Source organism: Rhipicephalus microplus, chromosome 4 (genome assembly GCF_043290135.1).
Source record: "Rhipicephalus microplus isolate Deutch F79 chromosome 4, USDA_Rmic, whole genome shotgun sequence".
In the NCBI taxonomy this organism is placed as follows: Eukaryota; Metazoa; Arthropoda; class Arachnida; order Ixodida; family Ixodidae; genus Rhipicephalus; species Rhipicephalus microplus.
The window spans coordinates 16,889,840-16,909,045 of NC_134703.1; the positions used below are offsets into that span (position 1 = coordinate 16,889,840).

The following is a 19,206-nucleotide window of genomic DNA, read 5'->3' on the forward strand; positions in this document are numbered from 1 at the left end:
ACCTAGCGTAATTGTATAGATTGAATATCTAACTGAATAACTTACAGATAGTAGCGTTGATGCCGCAGCAGTCTGTTGCTAAGGGCGACATCAGCTGGTGAAAATGAGACGCAATTTTTGACACGACACTTTCTATAAAGAGAGTAAAAATGCGAAGTCAGCACTGACTCTTATGTATGAAAGTTGCTTAGCCGTTGTATACGCTGGAAAAACGAGCACGTGTCGTGTGACTGAGTCATGCCGCGTTTGACTCGTTTCTTCCTGAGCAGCATTTTTGAACGGCTGCTGAATAAGCTTGCAGTCTCTATTTTATAATGGTATCTTACATACAGCTGTACATTTGGTAACATGAATGTGTCGATTGTAGAAAACGTCGATACAAACCTAACAGCGACCGCTGTAAAACTTTATCCGCAAAGCACGCGCTTTCAGTCATTCGCAATCCTTGTTTAAAACCTCGCTGTCAGGCAGTTCTCTGTAGTGTGGCGTTGGTTGTAGCATCATGAAAATAGCGTCTGTAGATTACGCCGTCCATGTATGTCCGTTGTCTGTTTCTTTTGTGTCCGCTTACTTATTGAATTGCAGTAACCTTTCCGAAAGCAAACACAAGGGCTAAGACGAAGGGAGAGTGCAGTTGGGCGTACTACCTGCTATCTCGGCTTACACTATTGGGCTGCTGTGTTTCTGTGGCTCGTGAAAAACTGACCACACTCACCGCTCCTCGCGAAGTGCGCACCGCCGTAGTACCGTCAATGAGCGCGGAGCTGCACCGACCACGCAATCAGATAGAAAGGCCGCTCTTCTAATTCCTGTCTCGTGGCCAGTGTGGCAAAAAGCCCACATGCTCTGAAACAAGCGGGAAGATGAGTCTCGCTAAGCGCGAGATCCAAGTCGCATGGAAGAGTCTACTCTCGGTGCCGAACGTGAGTGCCATGCAAACCATGGTGCTAACAGTCTACTAGTGTGCGGTTTGGGCTCCTTCATCACCCAGGGAGAGCTCGAAGGAGCAAGAAAAATGGCGTCCTAGTGTGGCTGTGGCTGAGGTCTTCGGTAGTCGGCCTATGTGAGTGAAGTAGAAGTGATAGACCATCCTTGCAGTCTTATCCTGCCCTGTGAAAACCACGTTCGCGAATACGGAACGAAAATAGAAGAAAGTGCAGTCGCCATAAAACCTTTTCTTTTCTTGTCCCGGTTACATCTTGTTCCCATGGAGCTTTTGCCGTCAGGTAACTTGAGTACGACTGCTAGTGCTGCTAACCTTGGCTAGTTCCGAATACACTCCCTTCTTTGCCATGTACTGATCTTTCAATCCGTGTGCTATTGCCAGCTGGTATTTAAAATGAATAATTTCTGCCATTTTTTCATTTTCCTCATCGTCTGGCCAGTTTTCTTTTATGACTGCAGTTCAGGTTTGCTGTAAAAAAATAACCCGACCAGCATAACTCGACCTCTGCGCATGCTCTACGTTTTTTTTTTGTATGATCACGTTTATTGTTCTATGACTCTAAGCTGTATAAGCCTACTCGCACAATATCAGCGTAACACCCTTTTCCTGGTGGTATCATTCAAAGCCGCTGCGGCACGCCCTTTCTAAGCAACATGTATTTCACTAAGTACATCAGCACCACACTTCGCCTAATGACTAGTCATAGGACCCCATACAGTCCATTCGCTTCTTGTACCACGACGAATCCTTGTCGCAAAAGGCGGTGATGCCGCTACATACTTTTCACTCCTGATGCAAATTAGTGCTTTACGGAAAGGCAGTTCACAAGATGAAATGAGTGCCGGCTCACATGTTACGATATCGCTGGGGGGGCGAGGGGAAAAGTTGGAGATATTTTCCCTCGTTGACAGCTTCGTTGTGGACCGCAAACTCCAAGTAACGCTGAACCATCATGGCTTTGAAGGGATTTCTGAGAACGCTCGCACTGCAATTGTGGCCACTTCTGCACATCCCAAAAAAGAGCAATTTTTTTCGCGTAAGCAAGTACTTCTTCGAGGGCGATGACAATGGTCACTTTATCTGGCAGCAAAACCTCACTGGCTTCAAAAACAGACTTTATAGTTTTATGACTTGAGACAAGGAAGAACCATTCTTCTCGCAATTACAATTTTAAAAGCCATAATGGCACCCTGGCGTCTAAAAACCTGGTAATAAAGTCAAACTAAGGCGTGGAACGTAAGTACAGTGACGCTGAATATCGTGAAATAGATAATGAGGCCACAATGTTGGGTATATCTCCGAGTTAATGAAATTGGGTGGTTACGCAGTTCAACATGTAATAATCTGCTACTTTAATGTAGGGTGATAGTCCGTAGACATAAGTACCGTGAATAATGATGTCTGCTAGAACGTGTAGGAAATGCGGGAAAAAGAGCGTCACCAACACCTTTTCGCTTCTATTAATTTTTCACTGCATTATTATTTTACTCACAATATCAGTATCTGGGAGGAAAGATTGATGACTTGTAATTATTACTGCCGTGTCACAGCACAGCTACTGTCTAAACGTATTAAAAATAATTTCTGGCGTTTTCATTACTGAAACCACAATAAGTTTGTCAGTAAGGAGCTCCGCACTACGTTTACTTACCTGGTGCTCATAAATTTTAGCTTAAATCTTGAAACATGGCTGCATTTAGTCCCGTAAATATACCCGACCGTTATGACCAGGCATTCTCAAACTTTGCTGTGCTTGCAAAATGAAGAGTGGGGGTTGGACTTCCAGGGATAGCGGCCATTTTTCTATTAGAGGGAAATATAGGTACATCCGCGGACCTTGAGTGCATGTTAAAAGGGCACTATAAAGGCAAATATTTTTTGTCACTGTGAGAACTCAATGCGTGACTGCGTCTAAAACCGGCATCGACAGCAGTTCCCTACTTATTGAGAACTTTAGCTAAATGTACTGCACGATGTGCACCACGAGTGGTATATTTGCGAAACAATCCCTATGACGTGAGTGTCTCCGGCTACCATGAAGCACTGGTAATCAAACTAGCTGCAGTAAAAGAAATTGCAGCATATCCACGGAGTGCATGGTGATGAGTGGGGCGAAGCATTCGTCAGTCTGTCCATGCTTCCGTCCGTTCGTTCATGCATACGTCTGTGCGACCGTCCATCCGTTCGGTTTTACTTCCGTCCTTCTGACTGCCCGAGCGTCCGTCCATGCGTGCATCGATCCATGCGTCCGTGCCTGCGTTCGTTAGTGCGTCCATCGATCCATGCATCAGTCTTTGCGTTCGCCCGTCCGTGCGTCTGTCCATCCGTCCGTCCATCTAGTGAACATTCAAAGTACCGCTATGTCGCATCTTTTCATTATATATTTATCGTATAGAAGTGCTGCCATCCAGCACACATTCCAAGGACTAAACTACAGGTGGCGCAGCCAGACTACAGGATACCACACTTCCCAGAAGATTGACGAAGAATGGCATAGCGAATGCCGGCCTACTACCCAAATACGTTTATTAATATTGATCAGGTGAATATCAAGTAAGTGTGCTAGCAGTATTTACCCAATGAGTGTTTCGAAAAGGCTCTGAAAGGACGCTCTTCTAGCTTTCGCTGTGACTGTGCTGCGCCTTCCGCGCAGGCCTGGCGGTTTTTTTTTTTTTGTTGTTGTCAGATAGTGCTCAAAGTGCGTTCTTCTGTTACTACTTTTTTTTTCAGTACGCGTTAAATAAAGGCCAATTTCAAGTCAGTGATTGTCGATATTATTACTCGATACCGATACTTAATATCTTGAATATTAAGTCCCCGATTCTCGTCTTTGTAGGTTATTTCATCAGAAACAACTATATTTTTATTCACGATTGACGTGCGCGGCGTTCCTCCAAGAGTAAGTGCGTGCCGCTTCCCTAGTCTGGCCGTGGAGGTGGCTGCCTACTACTACTACTACTACTACTACTACTACTACTACTACTACTACTACTACTACTACTACTACTACTACAGTAATACATACATCGCTGACGTATGAGCCACCGCTTAAGGAGCTTCGCCCCTCAAACGTCCCCATTTCTCCAAAGGGAGTCGTGAGAAAATACGAATGCATTTCTTGCGCCGAGAGAGGGTACCTTTGCCGTCAGACATTCGCCTTCACCGATTTTCGCCATCGCCGTGGGAGGCGCCCAGCCAGCGAACGGTCGAGGAAGGAGCGAGCGGATGGGAAATTGGGGCATCAGCGTTCTCAGCTCGACATTGGCATAGCACGGCGGCGTCTCGAGCACACATATACAGATGCTCTTGAGGATCGCCCATCCAGAGAACGGGTGAGAGTGAAACGTGAGTGGAAGGGAGAGTGGGGCGCACAGAGGAGAGAGAGCGACCGGCGAGAGGAGTGGCGAAGCACTGCACCTACCCTGTCCTACACTCTATCGCACCACATGCTGCGGTTGCTGTGGGCAAGGACAAGCACGCGTGCCCGCAGCTGTTTCTATGGTAGAAGGAATGAGAGCGGAGAGATAACACCCTCCGGCGCACGGACACCGCTGCATACAACGCCGGATGCCTGACATATACCTACTAAGAAAGGCGTTCGCATTTAATAAACAACCTTCCGTGGTTTCAGAGACGTAATAAAAGGCGGCTTGTTCGTGTCTGTTCGATTGATAGAACTACCTAGAGTTGCTATGGGCAATAGCCTGAGTGGTTAAAAAAATCACAGCCTATTCACGGAGTGAATGATGATGTGTGAGGCAAAGTGTTCATCAGTCCATTCGCCCTTCCGTCCGTCTATTCGTTATTGCTTGCGTCCGTCCGTGCCTCCATTCATTCATTCGTCTGTCCTTGCGTCCGTCCGCGCGTCCATGCGTCCGTCTGTGTGTCAAACAGACATACAGACGACGGATGGTTGCGGCTAGTGGATGGTTCATGGTTTGCCGATAAAATCCTCCTGAGCTTCCCTGATATGCTGTGTGGTGATTACTACATACATGCATACGTATACAGGTGACGACCAACCCGTGCCTTAAGGCGCGCCTTAAGGAGCTAAAAAGACTTTTAGGGGCGAAGCTCCTTGTAGCGGCACCCGTTCGTTCCTCGTAGTCGTAGTAGTAGTAGTAGTGTGTAACCAGTCTTACATTTTGACCTCCAAGGTGGTGCCGGTGGGATATTTATTCTGTGCGTTATTGAACAATAAAAAATTCGCAGCGTGCGCATTAACTAAAAGCCGAAATCTTCTTAATCTCATTCTCCCTTAGCAGCCATTGGCATGTACATTGAGCACTATCTGACAAGAAAGGTTTGCTACGTTATACGCGCTGGGCGTAACCTCCTTGGTTTTAGAAAGGTTTAGCGAGCGTTGGGCCGCAGTGCCATGAATACAGTGAACTAGTATATACCATAAACTCGAGGTGGCTAAAGGTGGGAAGTTGACACGAAGCGCAAGCCGTAAGAAAGTGTGCGTGTGCCTCCTCTCGTTCAGTCCTTGGAATGTCCGCTGGATGGCGGTGCTTCTATATGAGGAATATATGATGAAAAGATGCGACATGGTGGTACTTAGAGTGTTGAATAGGTGAAAGAGCGGACACGCAGACAGATGCATGGACGGACGCACGGATGGCTGCACGGACGGGTGGACGCATGGACGGACGCAGAAGCGGGTGCAAGGACGAACGCAGGGACGGACGCACAGATGGACGTGCGGATACACGAACAGACGCACGCACTGACGGGCGGATGGTCCTACGGGCGGCCACAAAGACGCACGCATGAACGGACGGAAGAAAAAATGAATGGACGGACGGATGCTTCGCCCCACTTTCCATCATTCACCTCGTGGATATGCTGCCATTTTTTTTTCGCCTGATTAGACTTAGAGTAACTTTATATGCTACATTTCGTTAGCAGAGATCGCCATAGGTCTGACATCTTGCCCACTGACGGCTCCACGCCATATAGAAAAGCCACGCCTTCGGATTGGAGGAGCCGACGCGGCCCAGCGGCTCCGTGGAGTGTCTCGTGCGTTCACAACCTGTCACTGGCGCAATGACTATCGCTTCAAAGAAGCAAAGAAGAAAGAAAACTTTAACGAAAGATTTATGTTTGATCCCTGCGTCATAGAAATCAGTAAAACACGAAAGTAAAACGTGTTCTTACAGACGTACTTTAATGTTTACTGTACATTGATATAGGAGAGTTAGCGCGATGTCTATTGGTGTTTGACAGCTGTAACACGGCTTAACGTGGATGCATCCACGTTAATTCTTAGTCATACATCTCCATCTCGGTGACTAACATTCATAAATAATGATTAAAGAAATCCTTGTGGCCATCGGTCAGTGCGAAACATGGAAAGCGATGAGACAGCCAGGAGAATGTGATTGATTGGTACCGAACTAGGGCTATGGTCACCTACTCGTGACATCTTGGAGTTATTACGCGCCACGGCCCGACCAGAGGGAAACTCAATGCATGTTATGTATTGTCTGTTGGCGGGCGACAATTGTTTTGACGGGGCGAGTGTAAGCAGCGAACGAGCAGTTCGTACAGCCATAGAGTTTCCCAAAATTAACTAGAGGGGACTCTGGCGCTGCGGTCGTTCAGCGACCATCGGAATGATGGTGGGTAGTACACAGATTTGCCTAGTCTTCGTACTTGCGGGTGGCGAATCGCACTTGTAGCTTCGTTTATTGCTGTGTTCCGGTTTCGTTTCGAAAAAAAAAAAACAACAACGAGCCATTTTCAACTTCGTGACCTGATTTGAAATAGTAAGCCGAAAGGTATAAAGTGGTGAAGCGCAACTGCTTGAACATTTGCTGAATTTTGTTTCGTAAGAAAGCATCTCCAAGCCACACGAACCAGAAGTATGACAATTAGACAAATTCGTATACTATCCATCATTCTCATGCTCGCAGCAATAGCGCCAGATTTCTCTGTAGTGTATATTTAGGAAACTCTATGCGTACAGCCAGACTAAGTAGGTGCGTTGCTTTTTATGCATTGCAGAGCTTTTTTTTTGTGTATAAATGAATGTTGTAAGTGACACCGACGCTTGTGATAAGATATCCACCTGGGGGTGTGCTTGGCTTTGACAAAATTGCACATACTTCTATTGACAACGCGCCGAAAGAAATGTACGCTTAGAAAGACGCGTTAAAGGAACTAATCGATGATGCAATAGTCATGATGCGTTACTGAACTCTACCAAGAACTCTGACAGAACTGTTGTAGATGTAGAAGGCCTACGTTTTCTGGGTTAAAAGTATGTGATCATGGCGCAGTGGTAGTATGCCCGGCATCTGTTGCTGCAATCCCACAGCTGACGGGTTCGACTCTCAATAACGAAACTTTTTGTCTTTGTATTGTCACATTTTTCATCTAGTGTATTTCTGTCACTTATGTGACAGAAACACGTCATTAAAGTTTTGGTGGGCCCCGGCATAGAATATGTTTGTGTTAAAATAATTACTACACCAGTAGAATTACTTTTTTATTTAAATAGCCGACAATAAAACCTTCATTTAATTTGTTGAGCATCGTGTACACGATTCCCGATAAATAAAGTTCCTTAAATTTCTCATTTCATTTATTTTTTGACGCAGCGCATCAAACGATTAAGTAGGTGGCTCGATAAAAGAATCGCTAGAGCTGTCACTTTGTAGTTTACGAATAACGCAAGGAAATGACAATTTTCGGCATGTCTACGTAGCTGGGGCATAGGGTAAACACTCGGCGAGGCTTCGAATCCCATGCCGCGCAATGCCCGAACTGTAATATACTGTTCTGATAAACCTGTAAAGTATACACTCCAACATTGACTTGCACGAAATGCAATCATTCCATCCCATTTGATGTATGTCAACGAGTACACGCAACAGAATAAATACACGGTTTGTTAGCCCAGTATAGTCGCAAGAATATTGCAGTGATATTCATAAATACACTTTACAATCATATGTCAGTCAGGCGTGATGTAAATGGTAATGTGCATTCTGGATTGTACTGTAATGTTAGAATAAGTAACGAGTCATATTAAAATGCCAACGAATTCGACCTGCGGTCGAATGTGTCGATTTTGCAACACTGAGTCACGGCCACGGCGCTGCACTTCAGTAGCGGCTGCTATAGGATGTTGCTCGTGGACACCCTGCAGGTTGATTTACCTCTTGAGGACCTCGCAATAAAGTTCTTGACTCATTGACCTGCTGCTTGTTGCTCCATACGATATTGGGCCTACGCTATACACGCCTAGAGCATGTGTGCTTTTGTAATAGAAGGTGCAAGTTAGCTGAAAACAGGCGCGTAGCCATAAATGTTTTTCAGGGAGGGGGGAGGACACCGTTATGATTTTGGGCGGGGAACTCCTTTAAAATGGTATTTTTACTCTTTATGCCATGACGAAAAAGAATTCGGGGGGGGGGGGGGAGGCACGTGACCGGTTTGCCACCCCCTAACTACGCCCCTGGCTGAAATAGCCTAATAAGACTTATCAGGACTTCAGGTTATCTTTTTTTTTTCGGTTGCAACAACTGGAGCGCATCGCAGTGTTCATTGTATTCGTATGTGTATACTTGCAGGGCGACCCGCACCAGCGGTGACGTGGTGGCGAGGTTCCGAGCTAGTGGACGACAAGTACGCCCTCTCGCCTCTCGATGTGGTTCGCAACGAGCTGGTCATTAAGAAGCTGCAGCGGTCGGACCTCCTCACCACGTACACCTGCCAGGCGTCCAACACGAACCTGACCCTGCCACGCTCCTCATCCGTCACCATCAACATGAATCGTGAGGGACCTTTTGGCTTCACAAACTGTTTACTGATTCATTAGTGACCCTTTCATTTCGACATAGCGGGTTCTGACGCAGCCTACCGCGTGTGACGATGTTTTCGGATGTAAAAAAAAGAAAAGAAAGCGCGAAGTGGGCGCTAACTTGCAGCACAATCACAGTGAAAGCTGGAATAGCGCCATTTATAGATCCTGCGTAGGGGCTCCAGAAATACTAGGAATGAACATTTTCTCAGCACCCAGTACGCTCTAAATCTTCATAATATTTCTGAAGCAGAAAACGGTCTACAATTCCTCATCGTTCAGAGAAGCGTGCTACTAACTACACGCTCGTAAATATTGTGCTGCGGATGAAGGCGATGAAAAAGTATAGCTGCGCTTCGTGCAATAGGTTAGAGGAAGGGTAGCCAGATTGAAGTATGTAGCCAAGAATTTGAGACAAGCAGCAAGAGTGTAGTCGGCTTCAAACAAGGGCATTAAAAGTAGCCCGAACTAAACCCATGCATATGTGAAAACTACTTTTACATTTCTATTTAAATGAATAAATACGAAAGCCTTCCAGCAAAAATGAAAATGTGCTGCATGAACAGTAAATATCCCAATTCCCGAGATTCAAGCAAAAATTGTTGACTTTAGCATAGTCATTTTGTGCACTATTGGTAATGGCGCTTGTGTTACTGGTTTTTCAGTGCTCACCTAAATTGTGAGATACCAGATTTCTCATGCTGATAATTGTAACCCCCCCCCCCTCATCCCCTTATGCATGTAGCGCTTTCGATTCCTGTGCAGTTGCAATTCATTTAACATTGAGAGTCGCGTTCAGCAACGGCTAATCTGCAAACTAAAGGCCCTAGCGCCAGTTCTCAGTTCGTCTTAACCAGGCATGCAAAAGCAATTTTTTTGTCCTCTCGTGAGGTCTTCCTAACAGGAGCGAGCGTTACATTATAAAGGTGTAGTTTTGTATTATGTTATGACCATCTATTCAGCTTTACCGCCTGCTAAGGACAGTGTACCATCATTTTCATCAAAATTCAGCTGTCAACTTGATTAGTGGGTGAAATCCACTTTTCAGATATGAAAGCACGCTTTGACTGCCATGTTTTGGCAACGTATAGTCAAATACCAGCGGTTGCGACGCCACCAGATATTGACAGTTTTGCTCAGACCAAGGAGATAAGAATGTAACCAAAAATGAGCTAAGTAGCTGATACGACTCTGATGTCACCTCCAGCCTAAAAAAGTAGCCAAGTTGCCGCAAAATAGCAAATTCTGGCAAGCCTGGTTCGTAGCATTCAACAATCTACTTGTAACACAATTCTAATTGTGTGACACCTCGTTATTATTTTATTCAAACGCTTTATCGCACATGTTTTCACGACTTGTTCCCCGACATGAAGCCGGCATATGGTTGTTTTTATTGGCCTTGGGTCTTGCATCGAATAATAAGCTGCTACGCAGAAGGCCCGGGTTCGAATCCCAATGCATCAGGATAGTGGAAGTGGCAGCGGCAGACAACTACGGCACCGAAAGTGACCGTGGTTTTAATCTCGTCACAAATTATCCTGTAAAAATTTGCTTTAGCACACAGGACGCCTCGTTGCTGTCGACATTTTTGTTCCCTATGAATGGGTCATATCCACCTCAGGTGTTTGACTAAGAATTCAGGGTTTTAATGTAAATAATTGATGAGAGCTGTATGACTGATGAGATGTTTTGAATTGTTTGAAACAAATCTACTGCACCAGTGCAAAATTTAGCAAGAAAGTCATCCTGAGGTGACCGCGATTATTAAAGATGGTTATACCTGTCATAGAATATTGGCGAACACAGTGGTGAAAGTGAGCTGGTACATGCATAAAAATTATAGGGACGAATGTGTGCAAGAATAAACAGGAAAAAACGTTATAGGTGAAATGGTCTATTAATATAATACAATTAATAATAATAATAATAATAATAATAATAATAATAATAATAATAATAATAATAATAATAATAATAATAATAATAATAATAATAATAATAATAATAATAATAATATAATGTATTATTATTATTGTTATTGTGTTGTTGTTGTTGTTGTTGTTGTTGTTGTTGTTGTTGTTGTGCAAGCCGCTCACGGAGAGACCAATACCAATTTTCATTAAGTCAACTCATTGTGTGTCTCGGTCATAACAACAGTCGCCCTGGCCGTAAACACTGTCCCTACTGGGTATTCATTTATTTTTCCTCCAGTATTCTTCTGTGATGCTAATACCCATTCAGTGTGAGTATACATGTTATTTTTTCTTGATGCATACGAACATTTCTATCAGACTGCGGGATAAAAAAGCTGGTGCGAAGACAATATGCCGGAACCAACAGTCATTTACGTATCAGCTTAGTTTTGTCCGGCGCGTAATGCGTCTCTTTTGTTCGAAGGTTAGATAAAGGGCCCGTCATTTTCTTCGTGTTTCGACGCAGCCCCGTATACGTGTGTTCAGGGACGCGTGAAAGCGTGGAGCGAATGCTGTAACCGTACGCTCATTGAGCACCAAGCTTGTAATGCTGCTAACGCGTCGAATGGACAACAACGGTCCATTGTCCCTTATTGCCGCTACCTTGGGTCTATTTGGGTGTTGCCGGAAACACCTCTGTGAACAAAACCGTGCTAGCGGCCCTGCACGCACACACTACGGTATTGCACACGGCATCCCTACACGCCATCAGAAACGGGCGGAGATGGGAGAAACCGACGGCCCATCCATCAAGCATGCCTCTTATCAAATAAAATAAAGAAAAAAGCTGGAAGGCAAGCTCAGAGACATGTTTCGGCAATGTGAATTTTTTTTCAAGTTGAATCGACAGTATATAAAGGGTCTTTCACATGGAGATTCCTCCTCGATGTAGAAAGCTAGATAGTTGAATTCGTCAAGGACTGTACAATAAGAATAAAAAATGGGGATAAAGAGTGAATGCTTTTTTTTTCCCTGGCTCATCCAAAAAAATTGACCGTTCGTATATTCAAGCTCTTTGCAAGCTTGGGCAATTGCGTCACGCACGCTAAGACTGTGCTTGCAAATTCATATAAACATTACCCCATGCTCGGTTTTATTGCCAAACAGCTTTTCAAATCCATCACCAATTAAGGCCAAATGAAAGTTTGTGACAGTTTTTTTTTTTCGAGGAAGCGCCAATACCCACCACTCATCGGAACATGTATGTAGATACACAAATAGGCAGCGTTCGTCGGCACTTCCAAATTGACATCAGGGCCACAACACACAGCCAAACAAGAGGAAGGAGTGAAATTAAGCGTCGATTGATTGACTGGTTTGTGGGTTTAACATCCCCAAACAACCATATGGTTATGAGAGACGCCGTAGTGGAGGGCTCCTGAAGTTTTGACCTCCTGGGGTTCTTTAACGTGCACCCAAATCTGAGCATACAGCCCTACAACATTTCCCCCTCCATCGGAAGTGCAGCCGTCGCAGCCGGGATTCGATCCCGCGACCTCCGGGTCAGCAGCCGAGTACCTTAGCCACTAGAACACTGCGGCGGGGCGTGAAACGAAGCGTATATGTATGCTTTAGCGGTGCTGTGGAATTTCTAATCTCGAGACAAGAGCGTCTCTGAGCGTAAAATCCGTATTTGGTGCATGCGATGAATGAGGTAAAAAGATCACATTAGCTTCCTTTTAATGTGTCTGACCTATTTCGTATACTTACGGCCTACGTTGACTAAAATGGGATTATTAATGGTATTGGAAATGATTGACGAAAGACGTAAGTGTAATGACGGGTCTTTGTTTAGCAGCCTGATGATAGGTGAAATATAGTGCGACAAGAAATAGGAGAAAGCTTTGACTAGAAAACAAGAATAAACGAGAGCTTGCAGCTCAAAGCTCTTCCCTTTCTCTCATGTCGTATTCGCGTGAATCGTCCTGCTGAAAATGAAAAAAAGTTAACAGAATTATACGTAGCACATGTTGTGTCCATAGCGTAAAGCGAAGAAGTGGACTCTTCAGTCCACTTCTTCGCCAGACCACTTTTTCTGACTCCGCGTTAATTTTTGCTTCATTGCTCTGTCGTTATGAGAGGAGGAGCTAAAGCTGGTTTCAATGTTATCTTGGTAGCGCAACCAAACATGGACGCAAAAAAAAAAGCGAAGAAGTCAAAGCAAGTATTTACTTAAAAAAAGATATAGTGGTATTGTTGAACGTTAGCGCTCGTCTCGTCCACAGCGGCTGTTCTTGTGACCATGTTTTCTTGCACTATCAAAATAACATTTCTTCTCAGAGTGACCAGTGGGGTCATTGCGCCAGCCTCATCAAATGCTCTCGTGCTTTTTTTGTGGGTCTGGCCCAACGCTTGGTTTGATGACGTCTCGGCATTTTCGCGCAGTTCGACCACTGGATGTGCGGATCACGACATTGAAGCGACCTCTGTCGGCACACCGCAAGGTGGAGCTGTCGTGCCAGTCGACGGGTGGCCGGCCGGCGCCGCAGCTCACCTGGTGGCTGGGGAAAAAGAAGCTCTCCTTTGCTCGGGACAATGTGTCGGTGGGCGACAACGTTACGACGAGCACCGTTTCGTTCGCGCCCAACACCGACGACCACGGAAAGTACCTGGCATGTCGCGCAGATAACCCGCTGCTCTCCAGCGCTGGCCTCGAGGACGGCTGGACGCTCAACATCCAGTGTGAGTGTGTCTCACATGTTTGTTTAGACGTTTTTCACAAAAGAGTGGGAAGTCAACAACAAAAAAAGTCACCACAATCGATCTCTATCGTCTAGTGCTCGGACCAGCCGGCACGTGATTTCTTCAAACTCTTCATATTTTTGAGACCTTGCTAATTAAGGATAAAATAAACATTAACGTTTATTTAAAGTGAGCTAATAAGCTAATAATACGCTAAAGGACCACGGGAGAAATGTAGTTCTGGAGCCTTATGCTGTAGACGTCCCTAATGAGCACATCATATAGATTTGCGACGTTAAACCATGGCGATGATTATTATAACCTTGCTTCCTTGACAAACACCAGCCTGCTAGTCTACACAATGGCTCCAGCTACACCCCTGTTCAAGAATTTTTATATCTGTAAATGTAAGACGAATTGAAGATAAACTGGGTATGTACTAAGAACACATAACAAAGATATAGATTTGCAATCTGCGATGCTGCTTTAGTTGATCGTGACATGGTGCTTCACAAGCTCAGCATGCAACATTGGCGTAGAGAGTGCTTGTAGCAGCAGGAGCTTTAGGATAGCGCAACAAAAGCACCTTGAAACTCTCTACGTTTCTACTATCTTTTCACTATGAATTACGGTGCTGTTCTACCTCTATTCTCAGAATGTTCGCTGCGGCTTTCGTTATAAGCTCGGTTAGGAAGCCTTCTTTGTAAATTATTTTTTTTATTTGGCATGACAAGAGAGTGGTGTAAGAATGTGGGTGGTATATGAGCATGTTCACACTGTTAAGTAGAATAGGTTGCGCGTGCGCAATATGTGTTTCCTAACTTTGCCGTAAAGCCAAAGGTGCGGTGTGGTCTCTAGAATTTTACTCGTCTCTGTACATCTGTCTTTATATTACTGTCACCACCTCACTGTCCTTGTTTGCTTCCTCCATCGCCTTTAGAGGCAATTACAAGTTACAAATTTGGTTTCTCTCTTCTCTCATTTAATTATTGCAGGTTTATTCATCTCTCTCCTATTTTCTCACCCACTCGCCTTTCCTTTATTATAGCGTGAATGAAGTTCTTACTTTTAAAGTGTTCTTTGTTTTCAGTTCTTTGTTCAATAGGACATTCTTTCAAAACTCGAGTGTTGCCTCCGCATTTTGCAGGTGGCGGCAACGTCATTCCCAAAATGTATCGTTTCGCGACGACATTGTTTTCTTTCTTTCCTTTCGAGCCCGCTAAAATCTTATAAAAAAAAGGCAATGTGCGTTACTCGGCCCGCGCGGGCCTCTGCGCCATGGGTGCCGCAGAACCATTAGTAGAAAACTCGCACGAAATAGCTAACTAATGAATGACTGGAGCTCTGCTTGATGCAAGCCTCGCGCTGGGCTCGGGCCGAGTGACCTCACGTACTGCGTGGAATGACAAGTTCCTTGTCATGCATTGCTGTTACGCTCGCACTTCATTACAAGTTCTTGTGCAGCGAGGCGTTTATCGGGAAGCTCTTTGCTACCGGGTACTGCGCCAATGTATAATTTGTTGGAGTTTGTTGTTTATTTCGTACATCACTACAGAAAAAAACGTGCGTTAAACTTGCTTCGGTTATCACTGTTTTCAGTCAGTGTTCTTGTGAACGAGTTTATTGCACTACAAGTTCTTCGATAATGCTAAAAAAGAGATGCATTCAGCTGTGGAGAAAGAGATAAAATACAAACTCGTTCGAAGGTACTTCTGCTTTGTACCTGAAGTTATGCTAATTTGCGAAATCAGCGTGCATATACATGGCATGCAAGCGAGGTCTTAGTTTTACTGTTTGTTACTTTAAGATGACTGATTTAGGCCAGTGTGCACAATTTGCGACGCGAGAAATGCCTGTTCAGCGTAGGCATCTGTCGGGCTATAGCGATTTCATTAACGAATGGGAATCGGCAGGCCGTTCAGATAACTATGTGAGGCGTGCGTCGTGTGTACTGACTCCCTGACTCTCGTCCTTTGACGCAGATTTCCCCACGTTTAGTGTTGATGACGATGGTAGCCTCTATGTATGACTCACAACCACTCTGGGATATCGGCCAAAAAGGAATAATCTATAAGCAAAAGTGATCGCATCAGAATTGTATGAATATTGAACTGTATTCTCATCTTCATCGCATGCTTTCATATTCATGGTACTAGTGAATATAGTTCCGGGCTTCTGAGAAAATGAAGTTTTAGTTGCACTATCACGACAGAGGTGGGTGCATAGATTGGAAGAACACAACCTAATTGATCACAAGCATGTCAAAGCGTAACGAAGTGACCAGCCCTTTTTATCCATACTCTATCCCCGAACATACGACGAAAACAAAAGGAGAAATGGGAGACAAAAAAGTTAATTCAGCTTTACTTAACAGAAACCCGTACCATACACCTTGTTTCTGAGAAACGCAGTTACTAAGTGGCAATTTCTATTTTGCTGTTACTTCGGCAATTTTGGCATAAAGCTAGGATAATATGCCGTGCATTAAGCGTGGAAATTGGCGGTTGATATTGGTAAATTATCGGAGAAAGAGAACTCATCCTGAATTACGTTAAAAACAAGTACTTTGTTTTATGTGAAAAGACGTGGTTCAAAATAGTAAAATGCCAAAAGTAACCATAACCATAAACAAAAAAGGTGGCTTATTATCGTAGGTCGGCAACTAAAGAGGCCTTGTAGGTGTAACATGTTCATAAAGTTAATACGCCTCACTGAATTGACGAGGACAGGACATGGAGAATGCACACATGCGCTAACTTTAACATGAATTCATTGGAAGCTGTATGTCGTAGAGATTGCAGTAACGGACCACGCACTATTGCAACAGCAAGCGCACTTTTATATGCATTCACAGTTGTATTGTGTGACGTCACTGTATGAAGAACACAGATAGCAAGTGGCAACATGAAAGTCATGGCATGCCTATCATGTACTACGTGATTGACATGGAACAATCATGGTGCAGCCGTGGCCCGTTCCCTGATTTGATATGCACCATGTTAATCGCAACGTGACTGTATGACAAACAAAAATGACACAGGGTAATTGGTAACGAAAAATCATCACATGTCATGTTTCACATGGCTTGCATGTCATGTTGATAGTGCGCTGGCGGCCATTTCGCTAACTTTATATAGACTAGAGCTAGAATTGCATAACGTGACTCTAAGACGAAGATAGATGGCAGGTCAAAACAAGAAAATCGTGAATTTCGTGTTACGTACGACTTGATTTACATGCCACGCTCATGTTGCACTCACAGCCATTTCGCTAGCTTCGAATACACCAAAATCGGCATGGTGGAACTCGACTGTATGACGAACGTAATTGTTCGAACATGTGAAGGATGACATGACCGTTAAGTACAGCACAATAAGCTCCTTGCTGGCTGCTTAACATCACGTCGATTGTACAATACATGGGAAGTGCCCATTTTATTATTATATTGTTTTAATAATAATAATATTATAATTATAATTATTATTATTATTATTATTATTATTATTATTATTATTATTATTATTATTATTATTATTATTATTATTATTATTATTATTATTATTATTATTATTATTATTATTATTATTATTATTTCCTGCACAAAATAAGTATTATGCGATGTTAGACATCGTATACACTTGCGTTAAAGACCACTCGTAATGGCGTAGAATTGACAGTGCTTTGTCAGCTTCCCAGTTGTCTTGTACGAGCTACATTTGTATACGCTGACTATTTATGGCGTGTACCAGTTAGCCCATCTCAGCCGCCTGCGTTTTGTTTCACCACTCACGTGCTGAGTGCAGTTTTCGGCATATCCATGGTGGGAGGCTCACCGAGTGGTCTGGGTGCTTGTAGTGGCAATCAACGAAAACGCGCTCACAAATGAGAGAGCGGCAGTCCACATAAGCCATTGCGCATAGCCTTAATTTGGTTATTTTGAATGTCTAGCCCGCACACGCTGTGTAGAGGTGCGATCAACCGGCGTGCAAGCGCGAGGGTTAGTCGGGAAAGTGCGTAAAGATGCAGCTCTTTGTGGCTGAAGTATCAACGACAGGAAGTGCATTTTCAACGCATTTCCGGAGTCGAATTAGCCGTCATATATGTGGCCTGTTTCACGCCTCGCAGAATGAACCACGATTCACGATCACCTCTTATGCCTGCCGTATACTCTCGTAGGCTTGTACCAGCAAGCTTTTGCAGCACATTTGCAAAGCGTAGTAGGTACACGCGCCACTCAGGTGTTGCAATTCTTTCCAAAATACGTTTGTAATGCGTTTGATACGGATCCGATTTAAAACAGTGTGCAGAGTAAATGGTGCCGTTTCGTGAATAGGCACACCCACGCTGCACATTGTTTAATTAAAGCAGCGCTGCTGTCTTTCTTTCTTTCTTTCTTTCTTTCTTTCTTTCTTTCTTTCTTTCTTTCTTTCTTTCTTTCTTTCTTTCTTTTCTTCTTTCTTTCGTTTTTTCTTTCTTTCAGCGTTCCTTCTATTTTTCGTTCTTTCTATCGTTTTTCCTTTCCTTCTTTCTTCCCTGTTCTTTTTCTTTCTTTTCTTCTGAACTGGTCACAAAATCATCGTTTTTGTATCGTCATTGACGTTGTCATGCCTTTCTATGCCGCTAGACATGCATATATGTAAATATACTATCAGTCAAGTACTACGAAGAAAGTCAGTGTGTTTATTATAAAGGATAAGGAACACCGCGTCACTAATTGGCAAGCCCTTTCCCTTTACTTAAAGAGAAACAGCTATATCTGCTTTCGTGTTCAAGTAGTGTTTAAAGTAGTCGAGCGTGTACATATCATCGTAGACGTTTTACATTTCATGCACCGCAGTTTTGAAACGCGACCAATAGCGTAACAGTATTTTATGCTCACTGACCTGACCGTTGAATGTAAAGAACAATCCCTAAGACGTGGCGAAGAACGTAATCAAGAGACACAATGCATCGCCAACTGAATATCGTGTTAAAAAAAAATAAACACATGATGCACACAGTAAGCAATTGCAGCATATCCACGGAGTGAATGATGATGAGTGGGGTGAAGCGTACGTCCGTCAATCTGTTCATCCCAACCGCCCGCCCGCCCGCCCGCCCGCCCGCCCGCCCGCTCACCCGTCTGTCCGTCCGTCCGTCCGTCCGTCCGTCCGTCCGTCCGCCTGCCTGCCTACCTGCCTGCCTGCCTGCCTGCCTGCCTGCCTGTCTGTCTGTCTGTCTGTCTATCCGTCCGTCTGTCCGTCTGTCCGTCCGTCCGCCTGTCCGTCCGTCCGTCCGTCCGTCCGTCCGTCCCTCCTTACCTGCTGAGTGAGTCATAGAACTAGGCAGCCACGTACCAAGAGAGGACATGCATTTGACCCGCGGCTTACGGAGCTTCGCCCATCAAGCTAAAAAAAATAGATAAAATACTAAAACCATTTTATTCGCTTGTGTCTCACAACCACGTAATTACTTTTTCGGTGAGATAGTGTTTGCTAAACACTTCGCAGTCGTGCGAAACTCGAAAATGAAAATAAACCAGGGGGAAAGAAACACCTTTCTTTAGTTCCTCTCCTTCACTTCATTTTCTTATTTGAGTTTTGCGTACTACGATGTGTTTGACAAACAGAAACTCTCTCAAGAAGTTAAACTCTCTCACTCAAAACAGAAACTCTCTCAATTCAGGTAGGTCTGAAGTACATTTTCTTCACAGTAGACCAACTTTGTTTTTTCTCAGGGCCTCTCCCATTTTCTAGTGGTTGAACCTCTCTTAATTTTTAAGAACAACAGTCTTGCACAAGCAGTTATAGAACAAT

The 19,206-nt window shown here is 44.2% G+C and overlaps 1 protein-coding gene across 11 annotated transcripts in view; it reads left to right on the forward strand.

Moving 5' to 3' along the window:
* LOC119183490 (irregular chiasm C-roughest protein) overlaps window positions 1-19,206 on the forward strand; it is a 662,802-nt gene that overhangs the window by 624,840 nt on the left and 18,756 nt on the right. For all 11 annotated transcript variants that reach the window (XM_075892228.1, XM_075892231.1, XM_075892229.1 and 8 more), the window contains 2 exons: window positions 8,527-8,730; window positions 13,115-13,411. In XM_075892228.1, the coding sequence (XP_075748343.1) occupies window positions 8,527-8,730; window positions 13,115-13,411 (501 nt within the window). The remainder of the gene's footprint in view (window positions 1-8,526; window positions 8,731-13,114; window positions 13,412-19,206) is intronic.